The 18,362-nt window shown below is 42.6% G+C and overlaps 1 protein-coding gene across 3 annotated transcripts in view; it reads left to right on the top strand.

Annotated features, from left to right (window-relative positions):
- The window catches only part of ATRN (attractin), a 504,108-nt gene that overhangs the window by 178,102 nt on the left and 307,644 nt on the right, over nucleotides 1-18,362 (top strand). For all 3 annotated transcript variants that reach the window (XM_029594059.1, XM_029594068.1, XM_029594051.1), the window contains exon 10: nucleotides 6,481-6,635. In XM_029594059.1, coding sequence (XP_029449919.1) covers nucleotides 6,481-6,635 — 155 coding nt within the window. The remainder of the gene's footprint in view (nucleotides 1-6,480; nucleotides 6,636-18,362) is intronic.

The raw sequence follows: 18,362 nt of genomic DNA on the forward strand, positions 1-18,362 counted from the left end.
TTGGGGTGCCCATGTCAACGACCTACAAACCGAGGGATCCTCGACCAGGGCAGAAGCAAACAACCAAATAACTTTTCTGAAACTGCGGGCGATATGGTATCCCCTATTTGCATTTCAGGATTGCCTATCCAACAAGGTAATCCTAATTCAAACAGACAACCAGGTAGTGATGTATCTCAACAAGCAAGGGGGCACAGGCTCTTACCTGCTATGCCAGGAGGCGGTGCAGATCTGGGCCTGGGCGCTCTCCCATTCCATACTGCTGAGAGCAACCTACCTGGCAGGCATAGACAATGTGATGGCAGACCATCTCAGCTGGACGTTTCATCCCCACAAATGGGCCCTAGATCCCACTGTAGCGAACAGAATTTTCCACCAGTGGGGTTGCTCGCTCATAGACCTCTTTGCATCAATTCACAATCGCAAAATGGGACAGATTCTACTCTACACCACAGCCGTGAGTCACCACTGATGGATGCCTTCTCCCATTTGTGGAAAATGGGTCTCTATATGCATACCCTCCTATTCCACTCATTAGCAAGACTCTCGTGAAGTTACGACAAGAGACAAAGATCCTCATAGCCCCATACTGGCTGCGACAAATTTGGTTTCCCATCCTACATGACCTCTGTCCAGCAACCAGTTCGCCTGGGCACAGATCTACTCTAATGCAGAACATTGGACTGTGGTGTCGTCTGAACCTCCACTCCCTGTCCCTGACGGCATGGATGTTGAAAGGTTGATTCTGCAATCCCTTAACCTGTCTAACAATGTGTCCCAGGTTCTCGTAGCATCACGGAAGCCTTCTATTAGAAAGTCTTATCGTTCAAAGTGGAAAAGATTCTCCTTGTGGTGCACAACAAAAGAAATAGATCCCTTTTCCTGCCCCACAATGAGTTTCCTGGACTACCTCTGGCACCTCTCTGAGTCTGGCCTTCAAACTTCCTCCATCCAAGTACATGTTAGTGCCATAGCCGCTTACCATAAAGGTGTAGGAGATACCCCACTTTCGGCGCAAACCCGTGTAGGGAACTTTGAGAGACTTAATACAACTGAAGCCTCGACTGCATCCCCCCCAATTGCAGCATGGGATCTCAGTGTTGTGCTAGCATGGCTCATGTGACCTGCGAGCTCAGACTTCTCACTTGGAAAGTGATCTTTCTAGTAGCTATAACATTGGCTCGCAGTCAGTGAGCTACAGGCACTGGTAACATACCCACGTTATACCAAATTTCTCCATGATCATGTGGTACTCCGCACTCACCCTAAATTTTTGCCAAAGGTAGTTTCTGATTTCCACTTAAGTCCATAATACTTCCTAACTTTTTTCCAAAACCTCATTCACACTAGGTGAGCGAGCACTGCATTCCTTGGACTGTAAACATGCGCTCGCTTTTATTTGGACCACACTGCAGCCCATAGGAAGTCCACCCAACTTTGTCTCCTTTGATAAGACCAAACTGGGAGTTCCGGTGGGCAAGCAGACCCTGTCCACCTGGCTGGCGGACTGCTTCTGCTACCAACAAGCAGGCCTTCCGCTACAGGGACGTGTGAAAGTGCATTCGGTTAGAGCCATGGCAACGTCAGTGATGCATCTCCGTTCCGTACCTATTGCTGACATCTGTAGAGCTGCCATATGGAGCTTTCTCCACACCTTCGCAGCTCATTATTGTCTTGACAAGACTGGCAGGCAAGATTCCATCTTTGGCCAGTCAGTATTACGTAATTTGTTTCCAGTTTAATAACCCCACTTCCTACCTGCGACCCATTGTGAAATTCAGGCTGCCCTCATAACCAACAGCACACCTGTTGTGCCTGTTGCACGTCATTGGGCGCTGATGGATTCACTCTATTCTGTCATCCTGTAGCTCGCTATTCACCCATATGTGAGGACTACCATCCTGCTTGTCTTGGGAGAAAGCAGCAGGATGATATTCCTCACGTAACCCACCCGCCACCCCGCGGAGTTGGGTTTGCTTACTTTTAATTTTATTTTTCGCTCGTATGCTTTGCTACAAATGAGACTGAAGGGGGACACCCCTGCTGGATGCAGGGTTAGTGGCATGCTGGGCATGTTCAGTGTGCCAGTCAAAGTTCTAGAAACTTTGACAAAAGTGTTCCGTGATAGGGCTCCATCCGATAATGTCACCTATATGAGAGGACTAACATCCTGCTATCCTGGGAGAACACCTGTTACAGGTAAGCAACTCTGCTTTCTCCTCTATGGAAAATCCTAAGTCAAGCTGGATATTATAATGAAAACTTAATTCTTTCTTGAAAAATTTGATATGGCGTCATCTCCTTGCATGAAGCCATAACTCTTGCCAAATCTGAAAAGAGCAAGATCTTAGAATTCTCATATTTGACTTCCTACTTTTTGTGATAAGCATAGAATAGTTTCATTTTGTTCTTAAAATGAAGATATTTCACTATAATTTGTATTGGTCAAGTGGTAGATGCAGTATTAGGACCCAAACAATGTGCTTACTTTGAGGATCAGCCTATCACATACCTCAATTCCCAACAGCTCTGGCAGCCCAACCTTGAAACAATGAAGCAATGCCTCACCCTGGAGTCTCTCACAAGCCCAAAATATGGACATTATTTCTGCATCTTCAATTCTTGAGGTCATCAAGTTATCTTTCGGGCCTTGATTGTTTTGGCACAGTTACACTAAAGAAACATTTACGGTATCTAAGCGCTCTGTATGCTGCTCACTTTCTGATGCATGGGCAGTAATAAGGGTTTTGTGCTGCTCCCATTTCTCATGTAATTCATTCAGCGAGGACTGTATCTTTTGAAGCTTGTAATTTACCGCGGACGAGACTTCCCGAGTTAGCTCCCTCCACAGGGCATCTGATATGGCTTCCACCATGCTGGGCATCTCCAGAACCATCTTGTCTTCCCCAGGAATGATTTGTTTCTTTGTACCAGTTCTTTGATCTGCTCGATATCTTCGAGGTCTTATGAAAAATAAAATTGTCCATATATAAACTTCTCTTCTAAAGCAAGAATCTTTTAAGTAAGCGGTTCCACAAATATTGAATAAGAAACTACAAATGCTACTAATTTCCTAGGAGGTAGCAGTCGACCTTCGCACAGCATTACTTCATCACTGAAAGTTCTGTACACTCAGATTTTTCCTAATAGAATTACTTAGAGAACGAGCACTAAATCCTTGCCTAAGATGGTCTCTCATTTCCATTTGAACCAATCTTAGCCTTCAGAATTTTTTTAAAACCTCATTCGTTCTCAGCAAATTAGTTATTTCATTCAGAGGACTATAGAAGGGCTCTATTCTGTCTAGAAAGAACAAAGCCATTGAGAAAAATCTTCCCAGTTATCTCCTATGACATAGCCAAGCAAGGGCTGCCAGTTTAAAAAAAACAAAACTTACTGTGTTTATCTCAATGAATTTCTTACTGCTGCTCAGAAGCAAGTATTCATCTGCCATGAAAGGTGAGTGGGCATCAAGTGAAAGGCAAGGCTACTTCTGTAGCCAGTGTGTGTCAGGTTTCAATTCAAGATATTTGCAAAGCTGCTACTTTGACTTTAATTCATGCTATCACTAAACCCTATTGTTTAGACCAGGATTCCTGCAATGATAGTAACTGACAGTTTTACAAAATGTGTTTAAGACATCAACCACCTATTTTATTCTGGCAGGTTGTATATCTAAGTTAATTATTTGAAATAAATGTATGCAACCCTTGGGCTAGGGAGTACCCACTTGTGTGGCTGTTAGTTTCTGCTTGTCCTTGGAGAAAGCAAAGTTGCTTACCTGTAACAGGTGATCTTCATGGACAGCAGAAAAAATCAATAGAATCTTCCCACTTCCTGTACATTGATGCATAGCATTAGAATAATTCATGTGGCAGCAGCTGCTTGGAATATGCTCAGAAAGGCTTTTTGACCTTTTGGGGCTAGATAGAGCTTTTCTCCACATTGGTGCCATTGGATGATGTCAACCACTTGTTAAGCTGATTTTGTTCTGCTGTCCAGAGAACACCTGTCACAGGTAAGTAAGTTCTCTGTCTTCATACACAGCTGGATAAATAAGACACGATACCCACTCATAATCCTAGAGAGTGGCATTCTAAGCTCTGAAATAAACTGAGGGAGCTTGTGGGGTATAGGGGTTGCACAGGAATCCCAAGCATGCTTGGGAAAACATTTTTAGGTATTTTTGAGCTCTGAGAGCTAGTCCATGTTTGTCTTATCATATGTTACCCACTAGTGTGCAATTTATTCTGCTGTCTATAGAGAATCCGTGTTGCAGGTAAAGAACTATGCTTTTTTTTTTTTTTTAACTTAAAATCCTTGATCAAATGATAGGCTTTAACTTGACCACTTGACTCGCATTTGTATTCAGAAGATTGTTTAAAAATATACTTGACTAAAGTATTGTGGTTGACATGTTAGTCCATTAGTTATATAGAAATAAAGATCAATAAATTAGGTGATTTCTTTAAATTGGAACAACCTAATAATTTTTTTTTATATGAACTCCAGCATTCAGCACAGAAAGATCCAAATGCTTAATTTGAACATTTCAATCCTCAAATGTTTGACAATTGAAATTTCTTTTTCAAACAGTAAATGTGTAGCTTGAAGGGGTGGGGCTGCTAGAAGCTAACAGTCCCATGCCCAATATAAAGTTGATCATCAGTGCTTCATATGCCATTGCTGGTAATGGGACTATAGGAAAGCGTGGCAACTGGGAGGGGAAGAATGATGCTGTTACGGGGGAGTGGAAATGCAGGGTGAATTAGTCAGGTTTGTGTAAATTTCTGAAGGGTTGCTCATCAAACATGCCCACAGGAACACCTCTTTTTTAATGTGGCTAAAATTATGGGCTCTACAAAACCTGTACATATGAAACGTCTTGTAAAAGTCTTCACACCCTTGTAAGGTTTGCATATTTTGCTGTCTCAAAAAATATAGATCAAAATGCCTTAAAGTGGGCATTTGCTTGTTTGTTTCAGTGATCTGCACAGCGTATGTTTGTTCCTTAGATTACTCAACATATTCTTCGTCATCCAGTCTAAATAGGTGGCTTGCAATATATGTACACAGGCAGCATGGACCAGGTAGAGGGGTGGGTGCAAGATCTCTTGCTGACAGATGGATGTATGATAACCACTCTGAGGTGCAAGCAAAAATTTGCAAATCCCACTAGTAAAATGTCTCCCAAATACTGATCATTAGATAACTGTCATGGCCATTGGTAAATTGGATAACACAGAAGAATATTTCACTGTCACACAGTGGTTCAGACAGGACCTTTCATCAGCATGGAAAACTGACTGCTGCTGGCATGAAAACTGAACTCTTCCTTTCTATGATCATGAAGAAGCTGCAATCTTTATAAAGGTACTAAGGATAGAGAATCATAGTACGACTTAAGAAATTAAAATGAAGGCATTTTCCTTCACAGCATAATTCTCTATTTCAAAAGAGTGGACGAATTAGAGGAAAGTAATGAGTCATAATCATTGCGGAACTGAAAAATGACTTTAAAGTTAATAGACTTCATTTGTTTTGTTTTACGTGTATTTTAGGTGTAGATCACCTTGGTTCTTGATTGAAAGATAGGTGACTTATCAAATTAAATAAACTAAACTAAAATAGGAGTTAGAGAAACAATTTGAAAATTTAGAGTATCAGAATGAATGGATGGTGATAATCCAGTGAAATATGTGGAGACGTTCTGCCAAATTGTTCTTAAAGGTGATTGAATTGGAAGAGTACACAGCATGCCTCCTTCCGCTAACACAAACAAAATTACCCAAGAGTAATGGCTCCACCATATCTTGAGAAGTCCTTAAATACTGGAAATCAAGATAAGAGTACCTGAGCTGCGGCAAGGAAAGATAGTTTTGATTGTCCCGGATTTAGATAGGCACAGAAAAGGAAGATGCTTTCTAGCAAAGCACAGGAATACTGCTATAGGCGGAATATAAATATTTTAAATAAAGCAAGAACTAAGAAATAATGCAAGGTTTGGAATGTACCAGCATGGATGACAGTCATGATGAAGAATAAGATCACCATATCTGAGGATCTGGAGGGACTATAAAGTAAATTTGGTTTTGTAAATGCGTTTTCTTTTGCTCTAGGGATAGCCATACTTATCTCTTGTAATTCTGATGGTTTAGATATGTTTTATTCACATGAAGGTAAATATTTCTTGAACTGGTCTCTTCAATTTCAGTTTCTCATAAAATGAAGACTTAATTGTCGTCTTTTCTTTCATTTCATTTACAGTCCCTTTTTAGGGTTTGAAATATATTCAAACTATTGTGTATTTTTATAGTTCTTAATCTACTGAATTCTTTTTGTAAAATGTATAGTATGGGATTAAGCCTTTCCACCCTTGGAGTTAATGCATACATTGTTTATGCTGCATTTCTTTTGTTTATTCAAGCCTGATAATATGTAGTATATATTGCTTAAAAGATCGTATCTATTTTTCTGAAGGAAACTTCTTAAAGACAGTAGATTTTTCCGCTATTTGCACGCGGCAGTGATCATCAGTGGAACTATGCTGGTATTTGGTGGAAATACTCACAATGACACATCAATGAGTCATGGTGCCAAATGCTTTTCTTCAGACTTCATGGCTTATGATATCGGTGAGTTATTAAAATTCTCTGACTTACCATGGGATTTCATAATCCTAAATATGTGGTGTTTGTTTAAATGCTGCTCTCTGTGATGTTTTTCATTTTATTGAAAGTGACATCTGTGTATTTTGGTGGGGGATGGTAATTTTTGAATAGCCTGTGTAGTAAACTATGTGAGACCTTTTAATGCATGTACTTCACATTTTATTTTATTACTATGGTTTATATTCTGCTTTTTCAGCTTTTCAAAGCAAATTATATTCAGATACTGTGGGTGTTTCTCTGTCCCCAGAGGGCTCACTATCTAACTTTGTACCTGAGGCAGTGAAGGTTGAACTGACTTGCCTAGAGTCACAAGGAGTGGTAGCAGGATTTAAATTGTCTTGTCTGGTTTGCAGCCTGCTGCTCTAATCACTAGGCTGCTACTCAGCTTTGTTTTAAAAGAGAAACTAATACACAAACACTAAAAGCCTCCTCAAACTTTCCAGTTGCTGCAGGTGGTAGTCAATATGCATACATTTTGAAAGTTAAATGTATGCATTTTGTAGTGTGTAGCCAGATGGACTCAGGACCAATGGATTATATGCTTCCTTGCTAGCAGGTGGAGACGGTCAGGTTTCGAAGCTGGCGTCACCGCAGTTCTTCAGTATCTCTGTCTCCTAGCAGATGTTGACGTGCTTTCCCTATTGGGATTGCCGTACTATTTAGAAGAGACAATTTTACCTTTTAAATTGGAGGAAGATTGAGTCCCGCTGTCCTGCGGTGATACCTAAAGGTCCCTCCCCCAGTTGAGAATTTGAGACTATTTTCGAGATCCCTCAGAGCTGTGCCTTGGTTCGGTAGCCGGTTCCCAATGTGAACTTTCCTGCTGAAGCAGCTGAAAGGCAGCGGGTACATTACCAAAGATTACATGTGCCAATCAGTAAAGTAATTTATTTTTTTTACCTTTGCTGTCTGATCTTAGTTTTCTAGTCGGTTGGTCACAGGCTTTTTTGTTCTACCTTCCCTTTTTTATTTTTTTGCCAATTCCTTTTGTCTTTTTTCTTTCTTTTCTCTCCATTTAACTTCTTCTCTCAAACACACAGGTTATCATTCTCACATGCTTTCTCTCTCATACAATCATTCATACACACAGTCTCTCTTGCACATGCTGTCTGACTCTCACATACCCTGGCGCTCTCTCACTCCCACTTGCTATCTTGTTCAAGCACAGGCTCTCACTGTCACATGTTGTCTCTCTCACATACACACAGAGGCTCTCACATGCTGCCTCTGCAAATATTCAGGTCCTCACTCCCATATAGTCTCTCACTCACTGTCACACAAACAATCTCTCAACTCATCTCTCACACGCGCACACACACACTCTACAGGCCCTCAGCCTCTCTCTCATCTCTGGGCCTCTTCATGGGTCGCCGCAGGATGGGCTCTGCAGCGGCCCTGATCTTCTCTAGCTGCCTGCAATGTGGGATCCGCGGCGGCGGCCGCTCTGCTACCGGGCCGCCGCCTCTACTCGGGCCACTGCGACGAGATTCGCGGCAGCCCGTAAGCACCGCTCCTCTGCACGCGGCTGATGCTCCTCATTCCTGCCTGTGCGGCTCCGTTTTCTTGTGGGGCTGTGCGGGCAGGAAGGAGGAGGAGCACCTGCAGGTTTTGATGTGACCTTTTTCTTCAGGCCGTGGTGACATTAGCTCCACCACGGCCCTGCCAATCTTCCTGCTGTGTGTGTCCAGCACACAGCACAGCGGTAGCTCTCAGCCGCCAGTGGGTTGAGGTCCACTGGTGGCTGCATTGGCTCCCCCTGACCTCCCCTCGGTATACCATTTGCTCCACCCCCTCACGTGCACCCGGCTTGCGTGACACACCGGCACATTGCAAGCGACACACTAAAGTGTCACAACACACACTTTGGAAAGCTCTGCCTTATAGAATAGACTGAATTGAATCTACAAACAATCTTGGCCTCTCATCGTTTGAAAAGATTTCAGAGCAGACTTTCTAAGCAGGAGAGTCTAGATCCACGAGTGTGGGTGTTGTCGGACAGAGCCTTTCAGCTACTGGTAGATCACTGGGGCCTCCCGTCCATCGACCTGTTGGCCGCATCTCACAATGCAAAGGTTTCCTGATTCTTCATTTGCAGATGAGATCAGTTGTCCCTGGGGATCGACGCCCTTGTTCAGACCTGGCCAGAAGAGGAATTACTTGTACGCCTTCCCTCCATGGCCACTGCTGGGCAGGGTCATTTGCAGAATCGAGTGTTACAGGGGATTAGTCCTTCTAGTGGCTCCAGATTGGCCCATGCACCCATAGGATGCAGAGTTGAGATTTCTGGTGGAAACCCCCATCCCACCTCACAGGGACCTGCTCCAGCAAGGTCTGGTCCTTCACGAGGATCCGACACTATTTTGTGTTATGATTTGGCCCTTGAGAGGGTGCTTGCCTCATGAAACTGGGATATTCGGTGGCAGTAATTACAACCTTGCTCCTTGTGTGGAATTTCTCGACGTCCTTAGTGTATGTGCGGGTCTGGAAAATGTTTGAGGCCTGGTAAGAGGCCGAAATACCTCCTGGTTTGGGAATTTTTACAGGACAGCTTGAATAAAGGGTTGTCCCTTAATTCCTTGCAGGCCCAAGTAGTGGCACTCTCCTGTTTCAGAGGTGAGGTGAACGGAACCCGCCTGTCAGCACATCTGGACATAGCCCATTTTCTAAAAGGGGTAAAGCACCTGTGGCCACCCCTACGGTGGCTGGTTCCCTTGTGACATCTTAATCTAGTATTGGATTTCTTGGCAGGGCCCTCCTTTCAGCCGCTGCGTAGGCTGTCCTTGCTTGTTAACCCTGAAAACTGTGTTCCTGGTGGCTTGTCACACCTCTGAACTATAGGCATTGTGTGGGGAACCATTCCTCTGGATGACCCCAGAGGCATTAAAACTTTGTACCTTTCCACCCTTCTTGCCCAAGGTAGTCTCGGAGTTTCATGTGAATCAGTCCATTACGTTGCTGTTCCTAGATAGGCACGAGGACATGGAAGAATACTGCCGCCTCCTCCATTTAAATGTCTGCATTTTGATGCGGTATCTGGAACTCTCAGAACCGGTGCGCAAGATGGACTACTTGCTTGTTCATGTTGGAAGGAGGCAGTGCGAACCAGTTTTGTAGGCTACCATAGCTCGCTTGATCAAGGAGGCGGTCACTGGAGCTTATGTAGAGGCAGGAAAATCATTACCCTTTCAGGTTAAAGCTCATTCCACTAGGGCTCAGGTGGTATCCTGGGCAGAAGCTAAGCTACTGTCTCCCATTGACATCTGCCAAGTGGCAATGTGGTCTTCCTTGCACATCTTCTCCAAGTTGTATCGCCTGGTAGTTCAGGCTCGAGAGAACGCAGCCTTTGCGAGGCCAGTGCTAACTGGACTGCAGGCAGCCTTTCGCCCTGATTCAGAGTAGCTCTTGTACATCCCATTGCTCCTGAGTCCATCTGGCTATAGGCTAGGAAATGGAGAAATTACTTACTTGATAATTTCGTATTCCTTAATGTAGACAGATGGACTCTGTATCAAGCTGATGGCTGCCCAAGAACAGTGCTAAGGAATCTTCCATGAAGTGAATATAGATTCCAAAAGGTTATGGGTAAGCTGTTGCTCAGTCCCTAGATCAGGGCATCTATAATCTTGCTGGGATTCAGCGTTTGGTTGAGTACAGTTACGATTATCCATTTTAATCAAGTTTTTAATCGTCTTTTTAATAGTATGTCCACAATGGCTTTTGAAGAGAATACTGAAGGGCTGAGGTCACCCCAGGGGTGTATCTAAGGTGATGTCAGCTTTGAAACCCGATTGTCTCCATCTGCTAGCAGGGGGAGCATATAACTCATTGGACCCGAGTCCATCTGTCTACACTAGGGAAAACGAAATTATCAGGTAAGTAATTTCTTCATTATTTCCTTCCATAAGCTAAATGTGTATACACAAACACACCTTTTTATAGTGGCTGAAAGTATAGGCTGAATAGAACCTGTGCATGTACAGTGCCTTAAACTCTTCACCCCTTATACATTTTTACATTCAGGCTGTCTTAAAAAAAAAAAAAAAAAGAATCAAAATGCTTTAAAGTAGGAGCTTGTTTCACTGATCCTCATAACAAATTCTACACATTCATCAGTCAAGAACCATTATAGAAATATTCCAAAAGTAGGTAAGAATTAAACAAAAAGGCTTCATTGCATAAGACTTCACACCCTTAATTATAGCTAATCCTGAGTACTGGCACCTTTTCTTCCACCTGCTTGAATTGCTCTGTGCCCCCCACCCCCCAAACATGCATCTGGTGTTAGCTCTGCTCCCCTCCCTCTGTTCTCTCTTATACAGAGAAGGGACTTAAGGAAGAGACACTGCTGCCTTTCAGGGAAGTGGGGGAGAAAAGAGGACTGAGACTTAAACCCTGGAGAAAGAGAGGGGATTTAGGCTGCCTGCTGGGAGGAGGGTGGTGAGACCCCCAAAGGGTAGAGAAAGAGAGGAAAATATTGACTTTCTTTTGTGTATGTGTGGCAAGTAGGTCTTATGTTGGGACCACCGAGCCCCCCATTGTTGTCCATTGTGTGTGAGAAGGGAGTCTTAGTTGAAGTTGCTGAACACCTGTTGTGAGATGGAGGTGTTAGTCTAAAATGTTGAGATGACAAAGGTAGGGAAATGGGTTTTTTTTGTTTTACTGGCTTGAAATTGTCATATTTGAAAATGTGCATATGCAGCAGCAGGTGATATGGTATCTTGCACAGTACAGGAAGAAATGCATTTTTTTCCTTTTTCTCCAGTGTTAAACTGCTTGCAGAATCTGTCGTGTTGGTTTCTAATTTTTATTTGTATATTTCTATTTATAACTTGTGGTCATTTATTCTGTATTTGATGAAAGTCTATAATTGTTTTGTTTGAGTAAATCAAGGTGCAGTATTTTGCTAATATGGAATTTGTATGGCAATCTATAGTAATCTGGCTTGTTCTGTTTTTTCAGTAGGTATATTAGTGTTTAGGGTCCGGTGTAATATTTGCAGTGCTGTCATTTCATAGACTTTGTGGTCGGTTACAGAAGACGAGCCCTGGGCAGTTATCCCTTCCTATTTGATCCCCAGGTAGAGCCTTGTATGAGTATCAGCACCTTTTTCTTTCTAGAAAAAAACACTGATCATAGGAAATCTATACTAGCTCTGGTTCGAAAAATTCTTAAGGCCCATAATAGGTTAAATAGAGCCCATCTGTGTATAATCTCCACAGTTAAGATGATTTGAATGCTCCTGACTGAAGAATCAAACTGTTGGTGTTGTATGAAGTAAGTTTGAAGCAAAGGTGAAAGCATGCTGAAGGAGGAACTGCCAAAAGAGCTTAGGGATAATGTTACTCAAAGCTGCAGATTAGAGAGGCTATATGAAAATTTCAATGTGTTTGAATATTCCTTGGGGCACTGTCAAGTCCATTAGTGAAAAGTGTAAACAGTTTGTCACCAACAAAACACTGCTGTGATCAGGCTAGGCCTCCAAAAGTAGCAGTGGGTTAAAAAAACATACTGATGGCGAAGGTCACCTGTGTGGCCTAAGATTATTTTAAGAGAACTACAAAGATCTTTGGCTGTGACTGGGGAAAATATTGACTGTTCAACAATTTCAAGATTACTCTATAAACATGGCCTGTATGGGAAGGTGGCAAGAAGGTAGTTGCTGAAGAAAGCATATGATGGGTCACATTGTATTTGCAAAAACACTTAACATAAACTACACGTATATAGGAGATGGTTTTGTGGCCTGAGACAAAAATGGATGTTTATGGTCTTAAAGCTAAGTGATGTGGTGTAAAACTAACACAGCGCACAACCCTACTATAACATCTGTACAGAAAAACATGGTGGTTGGCAGCATTATGTTGAGATGCTTTCCAGCTGCAGAGATGGGGACACTTGTGAAGATTGAGGGAAAGGTGGATGGTGCAAAGTACAGACAGATCATGGAGGAAAAAATTATTTTTCATAGACCTGGAGTTGGGGAGAAGATTTATCTTTAAGCAGGACAATGAGCCTAAGCACAAAGGAAAAGCAACAATGGAGTGGCCAAGGTAAAGTCTAGACCTGTAACAATTAGAAAATCTGTGGGAAGGCTTTGACTGCAGTCCATAAATGATCCACAGCCAACTTGAAAGAATTTGAGCTGCTCTTTCAAGAAGAATGGGCAAAAACTTCACCATCCCACTGTGCAAAGCTGGTATACACTTATCCTCAGCTGCTATTGTTGCAAAGCGGTCTTCCATTAAGAGATGTGAAAACTTATGCAATCAAGACTTTATTATTCTTAATTACTTTTGGAATATTTCTATAATTTGTTCTTTCTCAATGAAAGTGTACAATATATTGTGCAGGTCAGTGAAAGAAACACCTACATTTTGGTTTATAGCCAGAACATGAAAACTATACAAGGGTTGAAGCTTCACAAGGCACTGCACTTTTAGCTGCTTTTGTGGAGGGCAGTTTTTGGGCAGGCCATTGTATCCAGGTAAATACCTTTTGAAAATTGCTGTCCCAAGGTACTCTCTCTGTGGAGATAAAAAGCTGATTTTTTTCTTGTTCTTCACCGGTGTGTACAGTGCTTGGTGGCTGAGAGAGTGCCACCACTGCCTTAGTTATACAATTAAGATCCTTTAAATGGCCAGAAGATGGATGTTTGGATATCAATAGAGGTTTTGTTGATTATATATTAATTCTGTATATGCAGTCACCAGTAAATATGTATTGTTTATGTACCCTTTTTAATGGTGCACTATGTGCAACACATTTTAAGATACTTGTTTAACTTTTTCTGCACCATTATAGCTCCATTTTTAACATCTATTCATATAAACAGTTTATTAGATTGTACTGAAAGTCTGTCACACACAGTATATGTTTCTCCTTATAATTTGGAAACAGTTTGATGCCAGCTTCAGATTTGGTATGGAGGTAGGTTCTTGGGCAGACACTCTAGAGCTTTCAGATTTGGTGAGCAGATTGGGACTGTGCAGGAGAATGCGATATTGGCAGTTTTGTCAGGTGAAACATAGGTTGAGCAAAGGCCAACTAGCAGGTTGTAATTTCTACTGACTTGTGTTATTTTTTATTTTTTAAATAATAAAAGCAGCTTGTGGAGACACATCCATGGATCGTCTCATTTCAATGTGCATGTTGTCAAATGTAAATTTTCCAAAACTAGCATTCAGCATGCGTGGCAAGGAAAAGCATACACTTTTTATTTTTTGTCATTTGAGGAGGAATTCATTTCTTAACCTGTGCCAGCTTTTTGCATTCAAATATTTTTTGCTACAGGTAGTTTTTTTTTTTTTTCCCTAATCTAGTTTTTGCATATTTTGTATACTTAGCCAAGTATGAGTCATTTTTGAAAATTATTTTTCTATAATTTGTGGCTACTGCTTTATTTTCATATCAAACCCATTATTTCACCAAGCCACATTGAAACATGTTCATGACTATTTTTAGGTTTTCTGTCTTTATAAAGATTTCCTGAAGAAAAACTTCCTCCTTTGATTTTTTTTTTTTTTGCTTTTCCTGTTTTCAGTGCAGACATATCACCAGAACAGTCCAATTGCTTTGGATGATGCTCCCATTATTTCTATAATATCTACATCACAGATGATCACAAAGACTGCTTGTGCTGCTTTGTGAAATGCCAGATCATCTCTTTTTATGGTGTTTTACTCCAAGATGTTGTCTTGAGCTGTTTGAGCCGAGCAATAGAAGCTTTGAGTGTTCTCTATTGATTTGGTTAAACTCAATGAATAGAGTAAGCCAAAGTTTAGGAAGAAAACCCAGGTCAAGCCCTATCCAAGTAGCCCTTTACTTATTAAGGGCATCAGAGTGGTGCTTGGACTGGAGCTCAAAATCTTTTCGCTGCAATTGCTAGAGTAATCACAGTCCCTAATGAGGAAAAATGTTTCTCATTTGGAAATGCAAGCTGTTCTGAATGCTATAAAGGACTGTAGAAATTGGGTGACCAGCATTCCTGTCACTGCAGTCAATCGGATAATCTTATTCTACCTGAATAAGCAGGGAGATGACCTTCAATCTACGTTGCCAAGCATCTTGTCAAGTTTTGATATTAGGCAGTACATCATGAGAAACATAATGGCCATCTGCCTTAAAATATCTTGACGGACATGGTGAATCCTCACAAGTGGTTCCTGGATTAGGAGGTATCATGTAAAATACTTCTCAAGTGTGGCATACTCAGGTGATTGGTTTTTGATAATTCTGAACAGTAAGGTACCAGTTTTCTGCTTTAGGTAGCGATTGTAAAGTAATTTAGCAACCTAATCCTTCTCCCTTCTTTTGGAGAAAGGCTTTTTAATAGCTAAGATTTAGTAAAACCAAGATAGAACGCCATTTTTTGCTGACATACAAATGTGGTTCTCCATCTTCCAAGAGATGCTTACTACAGATCCCATCTTGGGATCTTTTCCAAGCCTCTTCCAGTCCTTAGCCCTTGATGGTCGTGATAAGTAGTCTTGATATTCCTATGACAGTATCTTTTTGATTACTAGGCTATCCTGTGGCTTCAAAATGCTTGAGTTTGCTTTCTTGTGTGAGAACAAGTCTCTAGGTCAGGGGTTCCCACCTCAGTCCTCAAGAGCCTCAAGCAGGCCTGTTTTTTAGGATATCCACAATGAATATGCATATGAGAGATTTGTATGCACTGCTCCATTTCATGCAAGTATATCTCATGCATATCATTGTGGGTAGACTGAGAATCTGGTCTGCTTGTGGCTCTTAGGGCCTAGAGTTGGCCACATCAATTCTAGATCTTTTTTTCTTGACCCACACGAAAACTGCTCGATTCCTTTCTATTTTGTTTAAGAGTTTTGCTTTTAAAACTAGTTCTGTTAGGATCTATAATACTGTATCAGTTTGTAGAAGGAAACCTGATTTCTGTCCAGCCCTTGTTAGGTTTATACGAACATATAAAATAAGATTTGCCATACTGGGTCAGACCAAAGGTCCATCAAGCCCAGTATCCTGTTTCCAATAGTGACTAATCCAGGTCACAAGTACTTAACAGGATCCCAAAAGGTTGATGAGCCTATATTGCTTATCCGTGATTTATGAACTTTTCTTCCAGGAAATTGTCTAAACGTTTTTTAAACCCAACTTCACTAACAGACTTCACCACATCTTCCAGCAATAAATTCCAGAGTTTTAAGTAAAAATAAAAAAAATTTCTTCCTATTTGTCTTAAATATATCACCTAGTAACTTCATTGAATGTTCCCTAGTCTTGTACTTTTTGAAAGAGTAAACAATACGTTCATGTTTACTCGTTCCACTCCACCCATTGTTTTATAGACCTCAATCATATCTTTCCTCATCTGTCTCTTCATATTGACAGGGCCCTAACTTCTTTAGCCTTTCCTGATAGGGGAGTCGTACCATCTCCTTTATCATTGTGGTTGCCCTTCTCTGAATATTTTCTAATTCTGCTATATCCTTTTTTTTTTTTTTTTTTTTTTTTTTTGAGATGCGGTGACTAGAACTTTTCACAATATTCAAGGTGCAGTCACACCATGGAGTGATACAGAGGCATTATAATAATCTTTTTATTCTCCATTCCTTTCCTAATTTCTACTTTCTATTTGCATTGATGGCCACCGCCACACACTTGAGCAGAGGATTCAACATAATGTCCATGATGATACCTAGATCTTTATCCTAGCTACAGAATGGAATCTTGCGTTGTGTTGCTATAAGTTGGATTGCTCTTTCCTACATGCATCACTTTGTACTTATCTGAATTAAATCTAATCTGCCATTTATATGCCCATTCTCCCAGTCTTACAAAGATCTCTTGCAATTTCTCACAATACTCTTGTGATTTAACAACTTAGAATAATTTCATATCAGCAAATTTGATCACCTCATTCATTGTTCCCATCTCTAGGTCATTTATAAATGTTAAAAAGCAGCAGTTCTAGTACAGATTCCTGGGACGCTCCTCTATTTACCTTTCTCCTAGGACAAGCAGGATGGTAGCCCTCACATGTGAGTGACATCATCCGATGGAGCCAGACACGGAAAATTTCTAGAAACTTTGACTGGCACACTGAGCGTGCCCAGCATGCCACTATCCACGCATCTATGCGGGGTCTTTCTTCAGTCCTTTCTTTTTCATCTCGTGAAGTTGTTCTTTTTCTTGGGAAATTTCTTAAGTGAGTTTTTTTTGCTTTTTTTTTTCTGCGCTGGGTCTCCAGGTCCCGCATTTTGTTTGGTCAGTGAGTACTTTTTCACCCTTCTCCCATGTCCACTGGTCATTGTGCCTTTTGCGGTCTCCGGTGAACCTCATGGTGTTCTCAGGCTTCCGTCTGTGCCCCTGGACTATGTCCGTGACGGATCCACATGATGTGTGCATCCTCTGCCTGGGGGTATTGCACAATGTTCGGGGCTGTGAATTGTGTGCTCAAATAACCACAAAAGGGTGTCTGGCCAGGCTGGACAATGTGGAGAAGGTTTGGTTCGTGGAAATCAGACTCCTCTACTCCAGCATCGATGTCATCGATGCCCAAGGACTGAGGGGAACCGTGCGTCGTCAATCCTTTGGGTGGGGGAAAGGCTCTGGGGATCGCCCAGCCTCTATCTCCTTCAGGTTGTGGACTTCAGGATGGTCCTCCTCAGTGCTGGGGAAAGACCAGGCCAAGCATCGTGGGAGGTCTTGGAAACACCATTACTGGTCTGTCTGCACATGGTGCTGGGCTCAGGCTGTCTGCAGTGCTTGTCTCCTTGCCCCCAAAGTGGCCACGGCAAGAAGAGGCACCATCCTTCCTTGATGCCAGTAGCATGAGGCCGTCCACATCAATTTTGGTGCTGGATGTAGACCCTCTTTAGTGCCCCAAGGAGGAGTTAGCCTCTCCCCTCCCCTCTCAGCCTGCCCTTTCATCGGAGGCTTTTGAGACAGAGTTGGAACATCGGTTACGCCTGGTTGTGGAATGTGCTTTGTGTGACAGGGAGCCAGTGTTTCCGCCACATGGGTCAGGGCATTCCCCGATACTGGTGCTGGTGCTGTCAGGGCTGGAGTGTTGCTGGACTGTCTTGATGTCCTGTTTGGTGTCCTCCCGACTCAGTTACTGCTGGCGCCGTGCAATTCCTTGGTGGGCCGTCGAGCACTGAAACGCAAAGCATCCAAGCTGGTCTTTGTGGGGTCTCCTCCAAGGAGGGCCCGTCGATGCCCTCATGCCATGGGATCTGCTTATCCCCACTTGGCGCTGCAAGGGCCAGGGCCTTCAGGTCTCTTGATGCCCTTGTGTCCCTCTGTGCCTCTGCCAGGGATGCACCCAGTGCTCCCTGGCCCCATCTCCGAGGGATTGAGATGAGCCTGAGGGCCCGTACAACCCTGGGGGGAGGACACCTCTGACACATAATCGGCAAATTCCAAAGGTCTTCCCTAGGATCCTTCCCCTTCAGAGGAGTGCCACCGTTCTCTGCCGGAGGACTTGACCTTTGCGGGCTTTGTCTGGGCAATTGCTAAAGCTGTTCCCTTCCAACTTATGACGAAGGAAGATGCCCGCCATAAGATGCTGGAGATGCTCTAGTTCGTGGATGCCCCAAAGGAGGTTGTGGTGATGTCTGTTCATGAGATCTTCAGAGAGCTGCTGCTTCAGCTCTGGGAGCACCCACTCTTTGTGGCTCCGGTGAACTGGAAGGCTGATGAGGTGTATCTTGTACA

This window comes from Rhinatrema bivittatum, chromosome 1, assembly GCF_901001135.1.
Source record: "Rhinatrema bivittatum chromosome 1, aRhiBiv1.1, whole genome shotgun sequence".
Taxonomy (NCBI): Eukaryota; Metazoa; Chordata; class Amphibia; order Gymnophiona; family Rhinatrematidae; genus Rhinatrema; species Rhinatrema bivittatum.